The 19,168-nt window shown below is 42.9% G+C and overlaps 1 protein-coding gene across 1 annotated transcript in view; it reads right to left on the minus strand.

Moving 5' to 3' along the window:
* Positions 1-19,168, minus strand: part of RGS20 (regulator of G protein signaling 20) — a 112,091-nt gene that overhangs the window by 16,806 nt on the left and 76,117 nt on the right. Inside the window, exon 2 of the mRNA XM_040432414.1 lies at positions 4,090-4,238. Within this exon, the coding sequence (XP_040288348.1) occupies positions 4,090-4,235 (146 nt within the window). The 5' untranslated portion in view covers positions 4,236-4,238. The remainder of the gene's footprint in view (positions 1-4,089; positions 4,239-19,168) is intronic.

The raw sequence follows: 19,168 nt of genomic DNA on the forward strand, positions 1-19,168 counted from the left end.
TTCTTGCTAAGTCCCCAGTTGTGCTGCTGTTTGGACGTAATGGAATCGTTAATTTCTAACAATAATTTGTTTTCCCTTAGTCCTAACAGCAGCACACGTATTTCCCTCCATCCAGTGTTTTGTTGTGTAGTACTTTATAGTTCGCATGGGATGTGTGTTGGAGGAGGGCTTTATAGGGGCCTATCTAGGTAATTAGTACTTTATTTGATTTAATTAAAAAAAATTCCACCTGTCCCGATTGTCCACAGGGGCAGTAATACCCCAGTTGTGCTGCTGTTAGGACTAAGGGAAAACAAATTATCGTTAGAAATTAACGAATCTACATGATAGATGCCACTTGCTGAAGTGAGACAAGCCCTTTAATTCCGTCCCCGGTCAACTATCAGTTATGTACATATGTATACACACTTAGGCCTCATGCACACAAATGTATTTTCGGTTTGCATTTTGTACAGATCAAATGCAGACCCTCTCATTTCTATGGGGCCGCAAAAAAAATTGGACAGCATCCATTTATCATGTAGAGAAAGTTAATACAAGGCACTTAATAATACATTGTTATTATCCATATTGTTTCCTTTGCTGGCTTGGCATTTTCCCATCACATTATACACTGACACGTGACATTCTTATTTAGTCACTATTAGATTATTTATAAAGTAACCACTACGTTTATGAAATATCAGTTCAGCAAATATGTTTTGTGTCATCTTAAAAAAGAGCAAATAATCTTCATCAAGAATCTATATTAACACCCATTGACCGCTGCTTTCTACGTGTGCACAGGTTGCTTCATATGTATTGTACAAGAGTGTGTGGGACAGGGGGGGGTTGCCACCATTTTTTGCACACAGAATACCACTAGTGTTTTCTTCATGGCATTTTTCCTCCATCGTGAAGGTGTTGTGAAAAACGCCCGGAAAAACTGCAAGAGTTACAGCAAGCTGCCCCTAGAAACGCAAAATGCAGAAAAACACCACAAAAAATAAATAAATATATGTCTCAGGGTCCACTTTGTATATATAAAATAAAATAAAATAAAATAAAAATCTTTGCCAGCTGTTTATGTGGCATGGTTGATATTAAATAAATGGATGATCAACATGTACAGGAAAAAGGAGAGTGCATTGTCATATACATGAAATCACATACATTAAATACAGCCGTCTCGCGCTAAGGGACACATTATCAGTAATACAAAGGACATTAAAAGGAACATGCTGACGTATGTAGGAAAATTGCCTACAGCAACGTGATGTCACTCCGCGCTATGTACTTAATTTGTGACAGACCATGTGATGAGCGCAGTAACGCCACCAAAGGTCCTTTTCCTCCCAGGTCATCAAAGAAGAAGAAAGAAGAGAAGCCGGGCTGCGCAAACAAGTGGATGAGGGGAGTTAAATTATTATAATTTTTTTTTTTAACCGCTCCATCGCTATTTTACTAAGCATTCTGTATTAAGAATGCCATTATTTTCCCTTATAACCATGGTATAAGGGAAAATAAAGATCGGGTCCCCATCCCGATCGTCACCTAGCAACCATGCTTGCGATTTTCACGCAGCCCCATTCACTTCTATGGGGCCTGCGTTGCGTGAAAAAAAACGCACAATATAGAGCATGCTGCGATTTTCACGCAACGCACAAGTGATGCGTGAAAATCACCGCTCATGTGCACAGCCCCATAGAAATGAATGGGTCCGAATTCAGTGCAATGCATTCACCTCACGCATTGCATCCGCGCGGAAAACTCGCCCGTGTGAAAGAGGCCTAAGAGTCAGGTAAGCTATTGTGACATCACAGCTGTATTTCCATCATCTAATTCTCTGTGCTATCAAAAGTGATGTGTAGTCAGGTAAGCTATGACATCACATAAGGATTTTACGTGATCTGCTGTAACATCACATTTGTGCTAACAGTCAGAAGAGCTACTGTGACATCACAACTTTATTTCCATCAGCTAAACTGCTGTGTCATCACAAGTGAGTTCCAGCCAAGTAAGCTGCTGTGACATCACAACTAGAGGCAGACATATCATACGTACCAATTAATTGGCGAGTTAAACAGTGCTGTATAGTTGCACCATTTCTTATGCCCATGAGCTTTTAGCATGTTTTGTGTACCAGTAATGAATCCCATGTAATCAGTGAGGGGTTGGCCCATAGCTGGCTGAGCAGTGTAATAAGGCCTCCTGCACACGAATGTGTGCGCCCCGTGGCTGTGTGCAATGCACGAACACCAACCGTGGGTCAGCCGCAGCAGATTGCGGTCCCATTCACTTTAATGGGTACGCAATCCGCCAGTTACGCAAAAAGATAGGACATGTTCTATCTTTTTGCGGAACGGAAGTAAGGGACGAAACCCCTCGGAAGCACTCCGTAGTGCTTCCGTTCCGCATCTCCGGATTTGCGGACCCATTGAAGTGACTGGGTCCGTATCCGTGATGCGGAATGAACACAAAACGTTGCCCATGTATTGCGGATCCGCAAATGCGGTCCGCAATATGGCAACGGGACACCTACGGTAGTGTGCAGGAGGCCTAAGAGTAACATCAATACTAATAAAAGCCCTATGTGAGTGCTCAGGGCTGGTGTCCGTGTGTGTGTGTGCCGATTATTGAAGTGCGCATGCACGGTGCACCAGCCAATCAACACACGGCGCACCACACACAGCCCGCAGCGGGAAGTTGGGTGCAGGGAGCTGATGTCCCGTCACTCACCGATCAGCTCCCCGAGCTCCTCCCGTTCTTTAAGCCTGTGGCGCTCTGAATGGTGAAGCAGGAAGACTTCTCCCCAATCCACCATTTAGCCTGCAGGCACGGATCGCGCTGCCAGCAAGTGTCTGCGTCTGCAGGGAAGAGTAATCTGTGTCTGCAGGGAAGAAAGGTATGTGAGCTACAGGAACGGGACAAGGTGAGTTAGTGTGTGTTTTTTTTTTTTTTATACAGAAGGGGCACAGAGGACTTTATCAGTGTGGAGGGGGCAACAGAGGACTTTATAACTATGGAGAGGGCACAGAGGCAGAGGGCATTACTACAATGAAGTGGGCATTATTACTGTGAAGGGGCACTATGGAGATTTCTACTATGGAGGGGGCACAGAGGGCATTACTACTATTAAGGGGGCACAAAGAGGGCATTACAACTGTGAAAGGGGCACAGAGAGGGCATAACTACTGTGAGGGGGCACACATCTGTACAAAACTACTGTGAGGGGGTACAATTTTTTTAAAGTAGGGGGGTGCCAGAGAAAGGACCCGCCCCGGGTGCCAGACACCCTAGGCACGCCACTGGCGCTACAGCCCGACGAAAATAACCTGACAAAGTATTCATAAAGGGTGCAAACAAGACAGTAAAACATGATAATATACCACTAGATGTCAGTATCCTTTGTAATTAAAGCCCTGTGTGCGTGCTCAGGGCTGCGTGTGTGCCGATAATTGAACTGCGCATGCGCGGCGCGTTTATCAATCATCACACGACGTTCCACTTGCAACCGTGCTGCCCACAACAGTACCTGCAGTCTCAGCCATCAGTCAGTGCCACCAGCCACAGTGCCAGCAGTATCAGCGACCAGTCAGTGCCAGCCGTCTCAGCCATGAGTCGCAGCCAGCAGTCTCAGCCACAGTCAACGCTCAGTGCCAGCAGTCTCAGCCACCAGTCAGTGCCAGCAGTCTCAGCTACAGCAAGCACTCAGTGCCAGCAGTCTCCGCTGCAGTCAGCACTCTTAGCCACCAGTCACAGCCACAAGTCAGTGCCAGCAGTCTCAGCCACAGCCACCAGTCAGTGCCAGCAGTCTCAGCTACAGCAAGCGCACTCAGTGCCAGCAGTCTCCGCTGCAGTCAGCACTCTTAGCCACCAGTCACAGCCACAAGTCAGTGCCAGCAGTCTCAGCCACAGCCACCAGTCAGTGCCAGCAGTCTCAGCTACAGCAAGCACTCAGTGCCAGCAGTCTCAGCCACAGCCACCAGTCAGTTCCCTTGCCATTTAATATAGACTGTTCCTACTAATGTTTATGCACTACTGTTCTAGCGCCCGTTATTGTAATGGGCTTAATGTCTAGTTATTATATAAAGGGTACATTAGACTTACCAAGAGCAGCTGCAGCAACAGCACCAACAGAAGCAACAGGCATTTGATCCCCTATTCCCAACTCCCTGCTGCGCTTGAGAGGAGCTCACTGTCTCCTGGTGCACTGACATCTGCCGCTTGCGCATCTCCATCCGCTCTGATCCCATGGGCTGCAACCAAAACAAACAACCGTGTCAGATCAATGCAGAAAAGAGACATGAGTGTTGTTGTGTAGGCAACTTCTACGCTTTCTTTTATTTAGATTGGTGAAAACGACAAAATGTACGTGATCTGTCCATAGACACTTTTGTAAAGGTGGAGGTGGCCGCCATATTGCAGGAGGATCATAGACCCCCTTCTTGCACTGTCAATGTATTTATTGTGAGCAACTCAATTCCCTACAAGACTAAATCAGGAATGCCCTAGAGATATCAACCAAACCTCCTCATTCCTTCCAGTAATGGCTTACCTGTGGTCTGGTGGACCATCTGCCTTCATGATGTGTGAATGTATCTAAGTACAGATACTTACAGTACAGTTGCCTTTGTGCATGTAAGGTCTCATGCACACGACTGTGTCCGTTTTGAGGTTCTCAAATTGCATATCGGCAAAATACGGATGCGGTCGGTGTTCCGTCCGCATTTTATTTTGCGGACCCACTGACTTTAATGGGTCCGTGGTCCACATTTTGCAGACACATTCTATCTTTTTGCGGAGTGGACATACGGATGCGGAAAGCACATCGCTGATCCAGGTGTTCTCCACATCCGCATGTCTGTTCCACAAAAGGATAGAACATGTCTTATACTTGTCTTCAAAATGCAGACCACGGACCCACTGAAGTCAATGGGTCCGCAAAAAATGCAGATGCAACATGGACAGTATCTGTATTTTGAGGATTGCAAAATACATATGGTTGTGTCCATGGGGCCTAATTGTACTAGTTTCCATTGACAATAGCCTGAAATCTCCTAAACTTTACTTGTTTAGTGTGTTTGCTTAGAAGAAAACCCTTGTCTATATGCCCTATGAGGAAAGGAGAGGTGCTTCGTACAAGAGGCTCCCAAGTTCTGGGGGACTTCAGACTTCCATGTAAAGGATATGTAACTTTGGTGAATGGCCAGTAATTTGTGCTGCTCCCAAAGACCAGAGGTTTTAAAGGAGTTGGCCAATACATCTGGCAACCAGAAATTCACAGTTAAATCAGGCACAATGACTTGTAGGTCTAGCTCAGATGAAAATAATGATACCTTTCACATTGCAATTCGTTGTTTTATTCTGGAGAAAAAAATCCTTATAAGGCTCCATTCACACGTCTGCAATTCTGTTCCGCATTTTGCGGAAAGGAATTGCGGACCCATTCATTTCTATGGGGCCGCACGATGTGCTGCCCGGATCAGGAAATGCGAACCCGCACTTCCGGGTCCGCAATTCCAATCCCGAAAAAAATAGAACACGTCCTATTCTTGTCCGCAATTGCGGACAAGATTAGGCATTTTCTATTAAGTGCCGGCGATGTGCGGTCCGCAAAATGCGGAACGCACATTGCCAGTGTCAGTGTTTTGCGGATCCGCAAAACATACACGGATGTGTGAATGGACTCTAATCCATATACAAATCAGTAGTAAAGTGCTCCGAGGGTGGGCCCAAGCCATTGTGTGCACCCTTACTCCTCCTGCTTCCTCTGTCAGACCCTGCCTCTCCTCCAGATTGACAGAGACAGGTTTCTGCATATTCATCCCATCTGAAATGCAGATATGGCCAATAGTGAACCCACTCCTCTGGACTTCAGGGGAGGAACATCACTATTGACCATACAGGTTTGGACATTTTAACTGAGATAATTAGTCTAATGACCCTTACACACGCTGATGATCAGGAATGAATATTCCTACAAATGTTAATTCACCTGATCATTGCCCCAAAAAATATGCCGCCAATCACCCGACAAATGAGTAAGCACTAGTTTGTCAGGTGATTGCACCCTTTATGCAGCATTAAAAATGCTCTCCGATGGCAGCACACACTGTAGACAAATCAGAACAACATGTTCATTAGCCCCTGTTACTTGCATTCCTAGTCAGATAATATCTTTTGTATGGGGACAAACTATTGGTAACATGATAGCTTGTCCGCATACAATTTTCATTTGTCAGCAGCAAATCCATTGATTACATGGGGGGGATGTGATGCCAACACACAGGTCTGACATACGAGTGCCCATGGCAGCTGGAGTGAACCACGTTTTATATGAATGTTTGTTGCGATCATTGTGTAATGCAGGCCTAAGAGTGCGCACAAAGTCGAGATGATAATCAATTTCTATTACCTCTAGAGAAGATCTTAGATATCACTGCAGGGTCCTTAGACTGATAGAAAAATGTAACATATGATAAAAATGTCTAAACTTTCCTAAGTTCCTGTGCATATAATAAATGAATTATAATAGCATTGAAAGGGTTGTACCAAGTATGAAAGTTATCCCCTATCCACAGGATAGGGACAAATAGAAGGGGTTGGAAACTTTCTGGCTACTGTTGACCAATTTGTAGGTAATTTGACTATAGGTCACTTACCAATATAGCCTTTGGTGATATTCTGCCGTTTTCTATACTTCAAAAGTTTTGTCCCCTTGTTCGGCAAATCTACTCTGTTGTCTACATAGAGGTCCTGTCCATAAGATGGCCGCTGATAGAGGGTCATGTGACCAGAAACATCACTGAGCCTCCTCCATTCAATGACACTGCACGGTATTTGAAAGGAGAAGACCCTCCATCAGAAGCCATTTTATGGACAAGACCTGTGTGTGGCCAGAACAAATAAATTTGCAAACGAGGGGGCATACCTTATGAAATACGGAAAATGGCAAAGAATTGCAACAAAGGCTATATTTGTAGGTGCTATATAGTCATCTTACAAAACAAATTGGTCAAAAGTAAGCAGAAAGTGGCCAACTGATGGCTGGGAACTCCATCAATCCCAAGTACAGGGGTCGCATGTTCCTGATCTGATGCCGTTGCCCCTCCATTCATACTCTATGCGATTGCCACAAATAGACAGGTGACTCCTACCCCACAGTCCGATATGTTCACATCGGTGTTGTGGATTCCTTTCAGAATGGAAGGCACAGCAGTATGGTGTATCTGCCGTACAATGAAAGACAACAGCTCCAATGGCTCATAATGCGGCTTCCATTTTGATGACATGAATGGGGCTACACGACGCACCTTTTTGGCCATCAAATGTGATGGATCTGCCGATGGATCCTTATATGGCCATGTGGACAGAACCTAAGGTTTTAAGACAATAAAAAGTCTTGAAAATTACTGGCAGAGTCACCTCAATATTGCAGCACATGTGAAACAACCGATCCTATGAAGGTGATTTTACTTTGGTTAAAGAACACAGAACATCTATGCAAATATGTGGTCTTTCCATATACTTGTCACACAAAAATGAGCATAAAGCAAACAGGCATTGGAAGACTCCAGAATGGAGGATGAGTCTCCCCATCAATGAGAAGATGCAGGGGTATTTAGAGTGCAAATAAAAAGACAGAGAGTAATGAAGATGAACGACAGCCAATGGTGTCAGGAAAATGAAGCATTGTTCACATGGTGCATTAGACAAATGTTGATCCGTAAGATAAAACAATTTGCATGCTGCTGCCAGGTGCAGAGGCTGGAAATAGCTAAAGGCGAGTTCAGTCCTCCGGGGAGCAAAGTCCTGTAAGTGCAATCATTTCTAATACAATCACCTTCTGCAAGCCTGGTAAAAAATAACAAGATACCATGGCATGATACAGTCAGCTGTCATAGCATCCATCCCTGCGTGTGACTACTGACGGCTCCGTCTCCGGTACGTTATATTAGAGCTCAGCACAGGAGGACCCATTTTCACAGGCAGCACAAACAAGCACCGATTCGTGAAATAGCATACCGATCGCTGCTCATTTACTACACTTAAAGGAGTTGTTTCACTTCAGCCAATGGCATTTAGCATGTATGCCACTAATGTATTGTGAATGTCCGTATTGCCTCTGTTGCTGGCTTGATTCATTTTTCCATCACATTATACACTGCTCATTTCCAGGGATTAAGACCACCTCTCTAACATCACTTGGTCTAGGGAAAGCTGAGAGAAAGCTGCGGCGCTACTGCGATTGCTGGCGCCTTCTCAAACAGCCGATCGGCGGGAGTCCAGGGTGTCGGACCTCCACCGATCAGATACTGATGATCTATCCACAGGACAGGTCATCAGTATATAAAAGTCTTGGAAAACAAAAGGCACCTGATAAAAAAAGAATACCTTACTACGTTCTATTATTTCTGTTTTTGGAATTAAAGGGAATGTGTCATCAGAAAATGACCTATTGTTTAAATTACGTTTTCATGTTAAACATATTTTTGTTAGAATTTTTGCAGATTTTTTAAATTTTCCATGTTACTATTTATAGTTAAAGAAAATATATAAAACTGCAACTTTCACACTGGTTACTAGGCCTAATAATAGGTCTTCCTGTTTTGTATAGGTTACTTCTATCTTGTTATCATCACATGCACAATGACAAGTAACACCTCTATATAGATAACACAGAATCCAATAGATGATATCAAAGCTTATATACTCCCTCCCTCCTGACCCCTGCACAGGTCACAGAGCAAGCCTAAAGAACTCAGCTCCTGTCCATTGTGTCTATGGCTTATGTAGATGCTCCCAAATGACAAGAAGTCTTAGCATATTTTTGGCTTAGTATGCAGTGTGAAATTTGCAGGATTACATTTTTTTACTATAGTGACATTAAAAAAAATTTAAAAGCAGCTCACCAAAAATTCTAAAAAAAAATGTTTAAAAGCAGGATTTAAACAATAGATTTTTTTTCTGATTACATATTCCCTTTAGGGCTCATGCACACGAACGTATTTTCTTTCCGTGTCCGTTTCATTTCTTTTGCAGACCGTATGCGGAACTATTCATTTCAATGGGTCCGCAAAAAAAACGGAAGGTACTCTGTGTGCATTCCGTTTCCGTATTTCCGTTCTGCAAAAAAATAGAACATGTCCTATTATTGTCCGCATTACGGACAAGGATAGGACTGTTCTATTAGGGGCCAGCTGTTCCGTTCTGCAAAATACAGAATGCACACTGACTTTTTTGCATACGGTCGTGTGCATGAGGCCTTAAGTGAGCCCACACTGGGTTTGGCATGGATGCAATTTGACTTTTGAAGGGCTACACTGTTATAATTAGTCATTGGTATGATGCTTTTATTACAGATTCTGTGAAGTTCAAAAACACCACTAAATTTTATTTACAAATTAGACCCCCCCCCCCAACATATTTATGAATGGACAGGAAAATATGGTGGCCCTCTTTTTTTTGTAGACAATTCACTTAAATGTGGTGGGAAGAAATAAAAAAAAATAAAAACAGCATTTTTTCCAAATATATGAATTGAGGTGACTTCTGGCGCATGCCACTGGGGAAATCCACTGAACATATATTCGGCAACTTATACCATCTTCAGGGATAGCAAATATTACGTGGATGTCTTACATCTTGGGCCTAAGGGAAAGCTTGTAATGAATGTGCAAACTGGCTTTTGGAGAACAAATTTTCCATAGCAGGTTTGCTGACACCATGGTATGGTTACAGGTGTTGTGCCAAAACAGCAGGAACATCCTCAAAATGACTTTATTTATCAAATTAGGCCCTCTATCCTCACCCTTTTTCATTTTGTGTTAAAAGTTATAATTCTGTGGAACGATTAAAATTAAGTCACAATCAAAATACTTCTATATTTATATATGTAAAAGATACAGGTTCAACATGAAATATACTTTCTTTAACCCCTTAGTGACCACCCATATGCCTTCTTACAGCAGTCACTGAGGGGCCTTATGCTAGGGCACCACCTTTTTATGGTGGCACTTTAGCCAAAGTTAGCGCTAAAAGAAAGCGATAAAGCTCCACGCAAGTGGCTGAGGACTCAGAACAACGATCAGAGACTCTAACGAGGGATCTCTGATCGCGTGACTGCCGTAATACACTGTAAAAAAAAAAAAAAGGCAGACATAGGAGCATCTGGTGCCCCGGATAGGTCACCCAGTATTCCAATCGGGAATAGCTGGGTACTGACCCCCCACCCCCCCTGTTGTGGCCCCCCTCCTGAAGAACAAAATGGCCCATGTATTCACAGTAAGTTACTGTGCTCAGGCTCTGCCTGCAGCATAGTAATGATCAGGGACCATTACTATTGGTCCCTGATTATGTGATCTCCATGATAACCCTATCACGGAGATCACATCTAATATATAAAGCTAAGTGTGTGTGTGTGTGCGTATGTATGTATGTCCGCTAAAGGAATATGCATTTACAATCACAAAAATTGGCACACAGGTACATAAGGTGTCCGGGAAGGTTTTAGACCAGGTCTCAGCTCTCTAGGATGTACCATTCCTGAGATATTTCTAAAAAATGCGTTAGCCAATAGAAGCTTGGTCACATGACCCTTATCAGCCAATAGAAGCTCGCAGGTCCTCCAGTCTCCACATACACAGTTTTACTCCAGGTTTCCATAACAACCCAGCCATTTTTCTTCACTGCTGTAGGAGAGCTTTAACCCCTTAAGGACATAGGACGTACCGGTACGCCCTATTTCCCGAGTCCTTAAGGACACAGGACGTACCGGTACGTCCTGACTTAAAATCTGTATTCCGGCGCCCGAGGGGTTAAACGGAACGGGATTTCGGCTGAAATCCTTCAGCCGGCATCCTGTGACAACGCCAGGGGGGGTCATGTGACCCCCCCGTGTCGGCGATCGCAGCAAACCGCAGGTCAATTCAGACCTGCGGTTTGCTGCGCTTTTTGCAGTTTCTGATCCCCGCGGTCCCTGACCGCGGCGATCAGAAACTTTAGAGTGGCTAAAATCAATATTTTTCACCCCCCCCTGCACCCCTGCATGATTTGATGCCGGCGGGTGGTGCGGGGGGGGGTGTCGCATGCAGTGGGGGCGTTGCGGGAGGCGGGCGGTGCGGCAGGCGGGATCGCGATCCCCCGCCCGCCTCCCCATGAATGATCGTTGGCTTCTAGTGGGTATACCAGGGTGCCAGCACATTGCTGGCACCCTGGTATAAACGGCTGACATCTGTGCAGATGTCAGCCGTTTAACCCTTTCCATACCGCGGTCCGTACGGACCGCTGTATGGAAAAAGTTAACTGTCATCGGTCAGGGAGCTCCCTCCCTCTCCATCGGGGGGCTGCTGTGCCTTTGCAGCCCCCCGATGGAGAGGGAGAGAGCCCCCAGAGAGCCCCCCTCAGCCCTGTGCTTACCCTTCCCCGTATGCGAAGTTCTGAGCAGACGGGGAGGGTTCCCATGGCAACAGGACGCCTGCTCAGGCGTCCTGCTGTCCATGGTGCTGAACAGATCTATGCTGAAAGCATAGATCTGTTCAGTGTAAGTAAAATACAGTACAGAACAATATATATTGTACTGTACTGTATTATACAGACATCAGACCCACTGGATCTTCAAGAACCAAGCGGGTCTGGGTCAAAAAAATGTAAAAAAAAGTGAAAAAAGTTAAGATAAAAAAAAATAACATTTATCACTGAATAAAAATTAAAAAAATAAAATAAACTACACATATTAGGTATCGCCGCGTCCGTAACGACCTGATCTATAAAATGGTCATGTTACTTTCCCCGCACGGTGAACGCCATAAAAATAAAAAAATAAAAACTATGAGAAAATTGAAATTTTGCCCACCTTACTTCCCAAAAAAGGTAATAAAAGTGATCAAAAAAGTCGCATGTACGCCAAAATAGTACCAATCAAACCGTCATCTCATCCCGCAAAAAATGAGACCCTACTCAAGATAATCGCCCAAAAGCTGAAAAAACTATGGCTCTTAGACTATGGAAACACTAAAACATGATTTTTTTGTTTCAAAAATGAAATCATTGTGTAAAACTTACATAAATAAAAAAAAAGTATACATATTAGATATCGCCGCGTCCGTATCGACCGGCTCTATAAAAATATCACATGACCTAACCCCTCAGATGACCACCGTAAAAAAATAAAAATAAAAACAGTGTAAAAAAAAGCCATTTTTTGCCATCTTATGTCACAAAAAGTGTAATAGCAAGCGATCAAAAAGTCATATGCACCCCAAAATAGTGCCAATCAAACCGTCATCTCATCCCGCAAAAAATGAGACCCTACTCAAGATAATCGCCCAAAAACTGAAAAAACTATGGCTCTTAGACTATGGAGACACTAAAACATTTTTTTGGTTTTAAAAATGAAGTTATTGTATAAAACTTACATAAATAAAAAAAATGTATACATATTAGGTACCGCCGCATCCGTGACAACCTGCTCTATAAAATTACCACATGATCTAACCTGTCAGATGAATGTTGTAAATAACAAAAAAAAAAAAACGTGCCAAAAAAGCTATTTCTTGTTACCTTGCTGCACAAAAAGTGTAATATAGAGCAACCAAAAATCATATGTACCCTAAACTAGTACCAACAAAACTGCCACCCTATCCCGTAGTTTCTAAAATGGAGTCACTTTTTTGGAGTTTCCACTCTAGGGGTGCATCAGGGGGGCTTCAAATGGGACATGGTGTCAAAAAAACAGTCCAGCAAAACCTGCCTTCCAAAAACCGTATGGCATTCCTTTCCTTCTGCGCCCTGCCGTGTGCCCGTACAGCGGTTTACGAACACATATGGGGTGTTTCTGTAAACTACAGAATCAGGGCCATAAATAATGAGTTTTGTTTGGCTGTTAACCCTTGCTTTGTAACTGGAAAAAAAATATTAAAATGGAAAATCTGCCAAAAATTTGAAATTTTTAAATTGTGTCTCTATTTTCCATTAAATCTTGTGCAACACCTAAAGGGTTAACAACGTTTGTAAAATCAGTTTTGAATACCTTGAAGGGTGTAGTTTCTTAGATGGGGTCACTTTTATGGAGTTTCTACTCTAGGGGTGCATCAGGGGGGCTTCAAATGGGACATGGTGTCAAAAAAACAGTCCAGCAAAATCAGCCTTCCAAAAACCAAACGGCGCACCTTTCACTCTGCGCCCCGCTGTGTGGCCGTACAGTAGTTTACGGCCACATATGGGGTGTTTATGTAAACAGCAGAGTCAGGGCAATAAAGATACAGTCTTGTTTGGCTGTTAACCCTTGCTTTGTTAGTGGAAAAAATGGGTTAAAATTGAAAATTAGGCAAAAAAATGAAATTCTCAAATTTCATCCCCATTTGCCAATAACTCTTGTGCAACACCTAAAGGGTTAACGACGTATGTAAAATCAGTTTTGAATACCTTGAGGGGTGTAGTTTCTTAGATGGGGTCACTTTTAGGGAGTTTCTCCTCTAGGGGTGCATCAGGGGGCTTCAAATGGGACATGGTGTCAAAAAACCAGTCCATAAAAATCAGCCCTCCAAAAACAAAACGGCGCACCTTTCACTCTACGCCCCGCTGTGTGCCCGTACAGTAGTTTACGGCCACATATGGGGTGTTTCTGTAAATGGCAGAGTCAGGGCAATAAAGATACAATCTTGTTTGGCTGTTAACCCTTGCTTTGTTAGTGGAAAAAATGTGTTAAAATGAAAAATTTGACAAAAAAATTAAATTCTCAAATTTCCTCCCCATTTGCCAATAACTCTTGTGCAACACCTAAAGGGTTAATAATGTATGCAAAATCAGTTTTGAATACCTTGAGGGGTGTAGTTTCTTAGATGGGGTCATTTTTGGGTGGTTTCTATTATGTAAGCCTCGCAAATCGACTTCAGACCTGAACTGGTCCCTAAAAATTGAGTTTTTGTAAATTTCTGAAAAATTTCAAGATTTGCTTCTAAACTTCTAAGCCTTATAACATCCCCAAAAAATAAAATATCATTCCCAAAACAATTCAAACATGAAGTAGACATATGGGGAATGTAAAGTCATCACAATTTTTTGGGGTATTACTATGTATTACAGAAGTAGAGAAACTGAAACTTTGAAATTTGCAAATTTTTCCAAATTTTTGGTAAATTAGGTATTTTTTTGTGCAAAAAAAAATAATTTTTTTGACTTCATTTTACCAGTGTCATGAAGTACAATATGTGACGAAAAAACAATCTCAGAACGGCCTGGATAAGTCAAAGCGTTTTAAAGTTATTAGCACTTAAAGTGACAATGGTCAGATTTCCAAAAAATGGCCTGGTCCTTAAGGTGAAAATGAGCCCGGTCCTTAAGGGGTTAAAGGAAATCTGTCACCAGAATAATCACTATTGAAGTAAAGCCATAGCCTAATAGCACTTAGTACCTAATTTAAAGCTGTGCCTTTGTTCCAGCAATAGATGTTTTTATCCTCTGAAAATCCAGTTTATTTGGTATGCAAATGAGCCAGTAAGGTGCCCAGAGGGTCGTCACTCTTGCAGGAAGGAGCCCAGACACGCCCCCTGCCACAATGTGTCCACCCTCAAAAGATGAACTTAAAACCCCAAAAATCAGTTCATAAACTGTCCGCCCATAACTGTCAGTGGGCGTCCATTACTAGGCTTCCATTAGTGTCTGTCCGTTACTTCTGGTCAATGGGCACCCCATTCTAGGCGTACATTCTAGGTGTCTGTTAGTGTCCAACTGTTACTGTAGATCAGTGGGGTCCGTTACTAGGGGTCCATCACTGGGCGATGGTACATTGTACACCCCTTTGCTAAAAAAAATGAAAACATTTATTACTTAGGCCTCTTTTACATAAACGTAAGGGCTCCGTGCCCATGCTGTGGGCCACATACGGCGGTTCCGCAATACACGGATCACCAGCCACGTGCATTCACAGATGCGGACCCATTCACTTGAATGTGTCCGCAAATGCGGAGATGCGACGCGGAATGGAACCCCACGGAAGCACTACAGAGTGCTTTTGTGGTGTTCCGTTCTGCAAAAAGATAGAACTTGTTCTATCTTTTTGCGGAACGGACGGATCGCGGACCCCATTCGAGTGAATGGGTCTGCGATCCGCATGCAGCTGCCCCACGGTCAGTGCCCGTGCATTGTGGACCGCAATTTGCGGTCCGCAGCGCGGGCACGGAGCCCTTATGTTCGTGTGAAAGACGCCTTAGGGTGGGATAATTCTTTTTTTTTTTTACCTGCTGGGCTTGGTAACAAAAAATGGCTCAAAGGGTGTGTAGAGCAGAGAGGGGATATGTATTTTTAAAGGGGTTCTCTAGTCTTTTAATATTGATGACCTATCCTCAGGATAGGTCATCAATATCAGATCGGTGGAGGTCCGACACTCGGCACCCCTGCCGATCAGCTGTGTGCATGTGCTGTCTCCCTTCTGTTCACTGCTGTTTTGCAATAGACATAGCAGCAGGAAGAGAGACGGCACATGCACACTGCACACGCCTTCTTTTCATACAACGGATTGGCGGGGGTGCCGGGTGTGAAACCCCTGCCAATCTTACAGTCAGGTCCATAAATATTGGGACATCGACACAATTCTAAAATGTTTGGCTCTATACACCACCACAATGGATTTGAAATGAAACAAACAAGATGTGCTTTAACTGCAGACTGTCAGCTTTAATTTGAGGTATTTACATCCAAATCAGGTGAACGGTGTAGGACTTACAACAGTTTGCATATGTGCCTTCCCACTTGTTAAGGGACCAAAAGTAATGGGACAGAATAATAATCATAAATGAAAATTTCACTTTTTAATACTTGGTTGAAAATCCTATGCAGTCAATTACAGCCTGAAGTCTGGAACGCATAGACATCACCAGACGCTGGGTTTCATCCTTTCCTTCTCCATACTCTTCTCTTCCCATCACTCTGGTACAAGTTGATCTTGGTCTCATCTGTCCTTAGGATGTTGTTCCAGAATTGTGAAGGCTTTTTTAGATGACGTTTGGCAAACTCTAATCAGGCCTTCCTGTTTTTCAGGCTGACCAATGGTTTACATCTTGCGGTGAACCCTCTGTATTCACTCTGATGAAGTTTTCTATTGATTGTTGACTTTGACACACATACACCTACCTCCTGGAGAGTGTTCTTGGTCTGGCCAACTGTTGCGAAGGGTGTTTTCTTCACCAGGGAAAGAATTCTTTGGTCATACACCACAGTTGGTTTCCGTGGTCTTCTGGGTCTTTTGGTGTTGCTGAGCTCACAGGTGCGTTCCTTCTTTTTTAAGAATGTTCCAAACAGTTGTTTTGGCCACGCCTAATGTTTTTGCTATCTCTCTAATGGGTTTGTTGTGTTTTTTCAGCCTAATGATGGCTTGCTTCACTGATAGTGACAGCTCTTTGGATATCATCTTGAGAGTTGACAGCAACAGATTTCAAATGCAAAAAGCACACTCGAAATGAACTCTGGACCTTTTATCTGCTCAGTGTAATTGGGATAATGAGGGAATAACACACCCACCTGGCCATGGAACAGCTGAGAAGCCAATTGTCCCATTACTTTTGGTCCCTTAACAAGTGGGAGGCACATATGCAAACTGTTGTAATTTCTACACCGTTCACCTGATTTGGATGTAAATACCCTCAAATTAAAGCTTACAGTCTGCAGTTAAAGCACATCTTGTTTGTTTCCTTTCAAATCCATTGTGGTGGTGTATAGAGCCAACATTTTTAGAATTGTGTAGATGTCCCAATATTTATGGACCTGGCTGTATATTGATGACCTATCCTGAGGATAGGTCATCAATATTAAAAGCCCAGAGAACTCCTTTAAGCTTAAACAGTTCTCATAGTGAAACAGACACCTTGCCAGAGGTAGAAACATATTCAAGCTCTGCTTCTATGGTGGTAGAAGACATTGCCACTAAGTCATCACATACACGGTGCAGTGTTGATGTCCCTTTCACAGCGTGGGATCCTGCAACTTTATTCCCCCCAAAATACCCCAATTCTACAAATAAATGTGGAAGTCACAAATTTGACCCTGTATGATTTTTTTTTTACATCTGTTTGTGGACGATAACGTCCTGGAATTAATTGTGCAGCAGACTAATCTGTAAGCCACAGTAAGTTTTGCTGTACAAAAGCCCACATCTGTATCACATCTTTTTAGGAAGTAAATATATTCTTTTCTCTTTAGTCTGTGGACTTTCTGATGTGAAAAAATGTTTACCACTTACGATTTCAATTAATTCCAGGACCTAATCACTTACAAACTAATTTTATTAAGGCAGTTTCTTGTGCAGAAGCCCATATCAGTCTGTTCCAGAATGTGGACCCCCCACAAATGTTCCTTGGTCACAAAAAAATATCAGCCCACTCTTGCTGGACAACCATTGCTGCCTATGCCACCCCTGTAGTCATGAGGTTCATGCATTTTAGTAACAATTTTCAGGTCCCACTAAAAAAACTAAACTGGTTTTATTGCCCAAATAAACTGAGGACTCTGGTTACCCTCCTGATGGAATAATTCCAAAATCCCTACATCCAATATATGGACTCATTAGTGGATGCATTTTAAAAGGGAACCTGTCATCTTTAATTTAGATATTAAACTTATCCTTTCTAAATCTTTATTGTGTTTCCCCAGTCATATAAATCACAATTAGAATTAAATCTGGTGCCGATTTAACTAACAATCTTTTCTTAACTTCCCGCCATCTATGCAAATGTGCATAAAAGAAGTCATATCTTACATCTCTCAGCTGAGAAAAGTCATATCTTCCCGGAGTCAAGCTCCTCAGCTCCACCTCAGAAACACCCCATATCTATGTAATCTCGCACATGCGCATTATTCCTAACATTGAAAACGAGGTTGCTTCGGGATTTGAACGCAACCACGTGAGCTATGTAGTGCCCTGCATAATGCTCAGTCCCTTATTCCTTCTGTAGATAAGATAAGAATAAGGAGCCACTTCCTCAACCAATAAGTAAGTTTGCTCTATCGCATAGAGATTTTCCCGTGGTCCTGATACCCAGTAATGTGTCCGCATGACTTTCCTTTATTTCCTATATTTCACTCAATCTGCTGGGCAAGGGTAATTGCGCACGCATGCAATTTCGAGCAAAGATGCAGAATATTGGCTGTCAATCAAAGTCTAGGGGGGAGGGAAATAGGCGCTGATGGTGTGAGGGGAAAGAATTCATTATGCCAATGAGCATAACAGCAGGAAAGCTTTAGGGGGCGATATATTAGGATATAGGAGTCCAGAGAAGGTTATAGATGGATTGCTTGAAACTCTCATGGTAGACAAGATTTAAGGTACCTTTAGTTTAATATGTAAAAACATGGTGACAGGTTGCCTCTAAAAGGTCCTAATTTTCATCATTTCATTTTTTATGATTATGTCCTGCTACACAAAGCTGTAAATTCCATTCACATTACTGTATCGTGATATGGGTATGATATTTTTTTATTTGGAGGATCTTTAATGATTGAGTTGTTCCTCACCAGTACACAAAGGGCTTTATTAAGATTTTGGTGGACGTCTTACACCGGACAACACGTCTAGTAATCCTGACATCATTTTGGGAATTAGTGATCCATTACTGTTCCTACAGACGGTTCTGGGCACTGTCCTTTTACACATTCTGTAGGTGACTGGTTTATTGTGTGCATAGCGGTTTCTACCTTGCCGGGCAGGGGCCTGTTATGGTGCACCACGTCACTTAGCACGTTCGTCTCTCAGATAGGGATTGATGGGACTAAAGAGACGTTGTACGACTAGTCACTGTTCTTGAATGCCAGCTTGTCATTATAGCCCTAAAGTTCTTTCATCTTGTGAACAAACTGGAATTTGCATCATATTTGGATACAAATTTCCTCTTTTGTCTTGGACATGATGCCTTTCACTACAGTCGTTTTTTCCTGCAATAATGCCTCGTAAGTGGGACATAGTCATATGTACAGGCAAGTGCCATTTTGGAAATTTGCCTCCCTTATATGTGCACAGCTTCACTTCCCATCTGTACGCGCCACAAAAATAAGAATGTGGCAGATTTCTAAGACGGTAACAGTTACCCATCTAAAAATATTCTTTCTCATTGTTTCATCCTATAAAAATGTTGCACTCAGCAAGCACACTACACCACTAGATGCATGCTTTAATCCCTTAATGCATAATGCCGTA

Source organism: Bufo bufo, chromosome 5, assembly GCF_905171765.1.
Source record: "Bufo bufo chromosome 5, aBufBuf1.1, whole genome shotgun sequence".
Classification (NCBI taxonomy): Eukaryota; Metazoa; Chordata; class Amphibia; order Anura; family Bufonidae; genus Bufo; species Bufo bufo.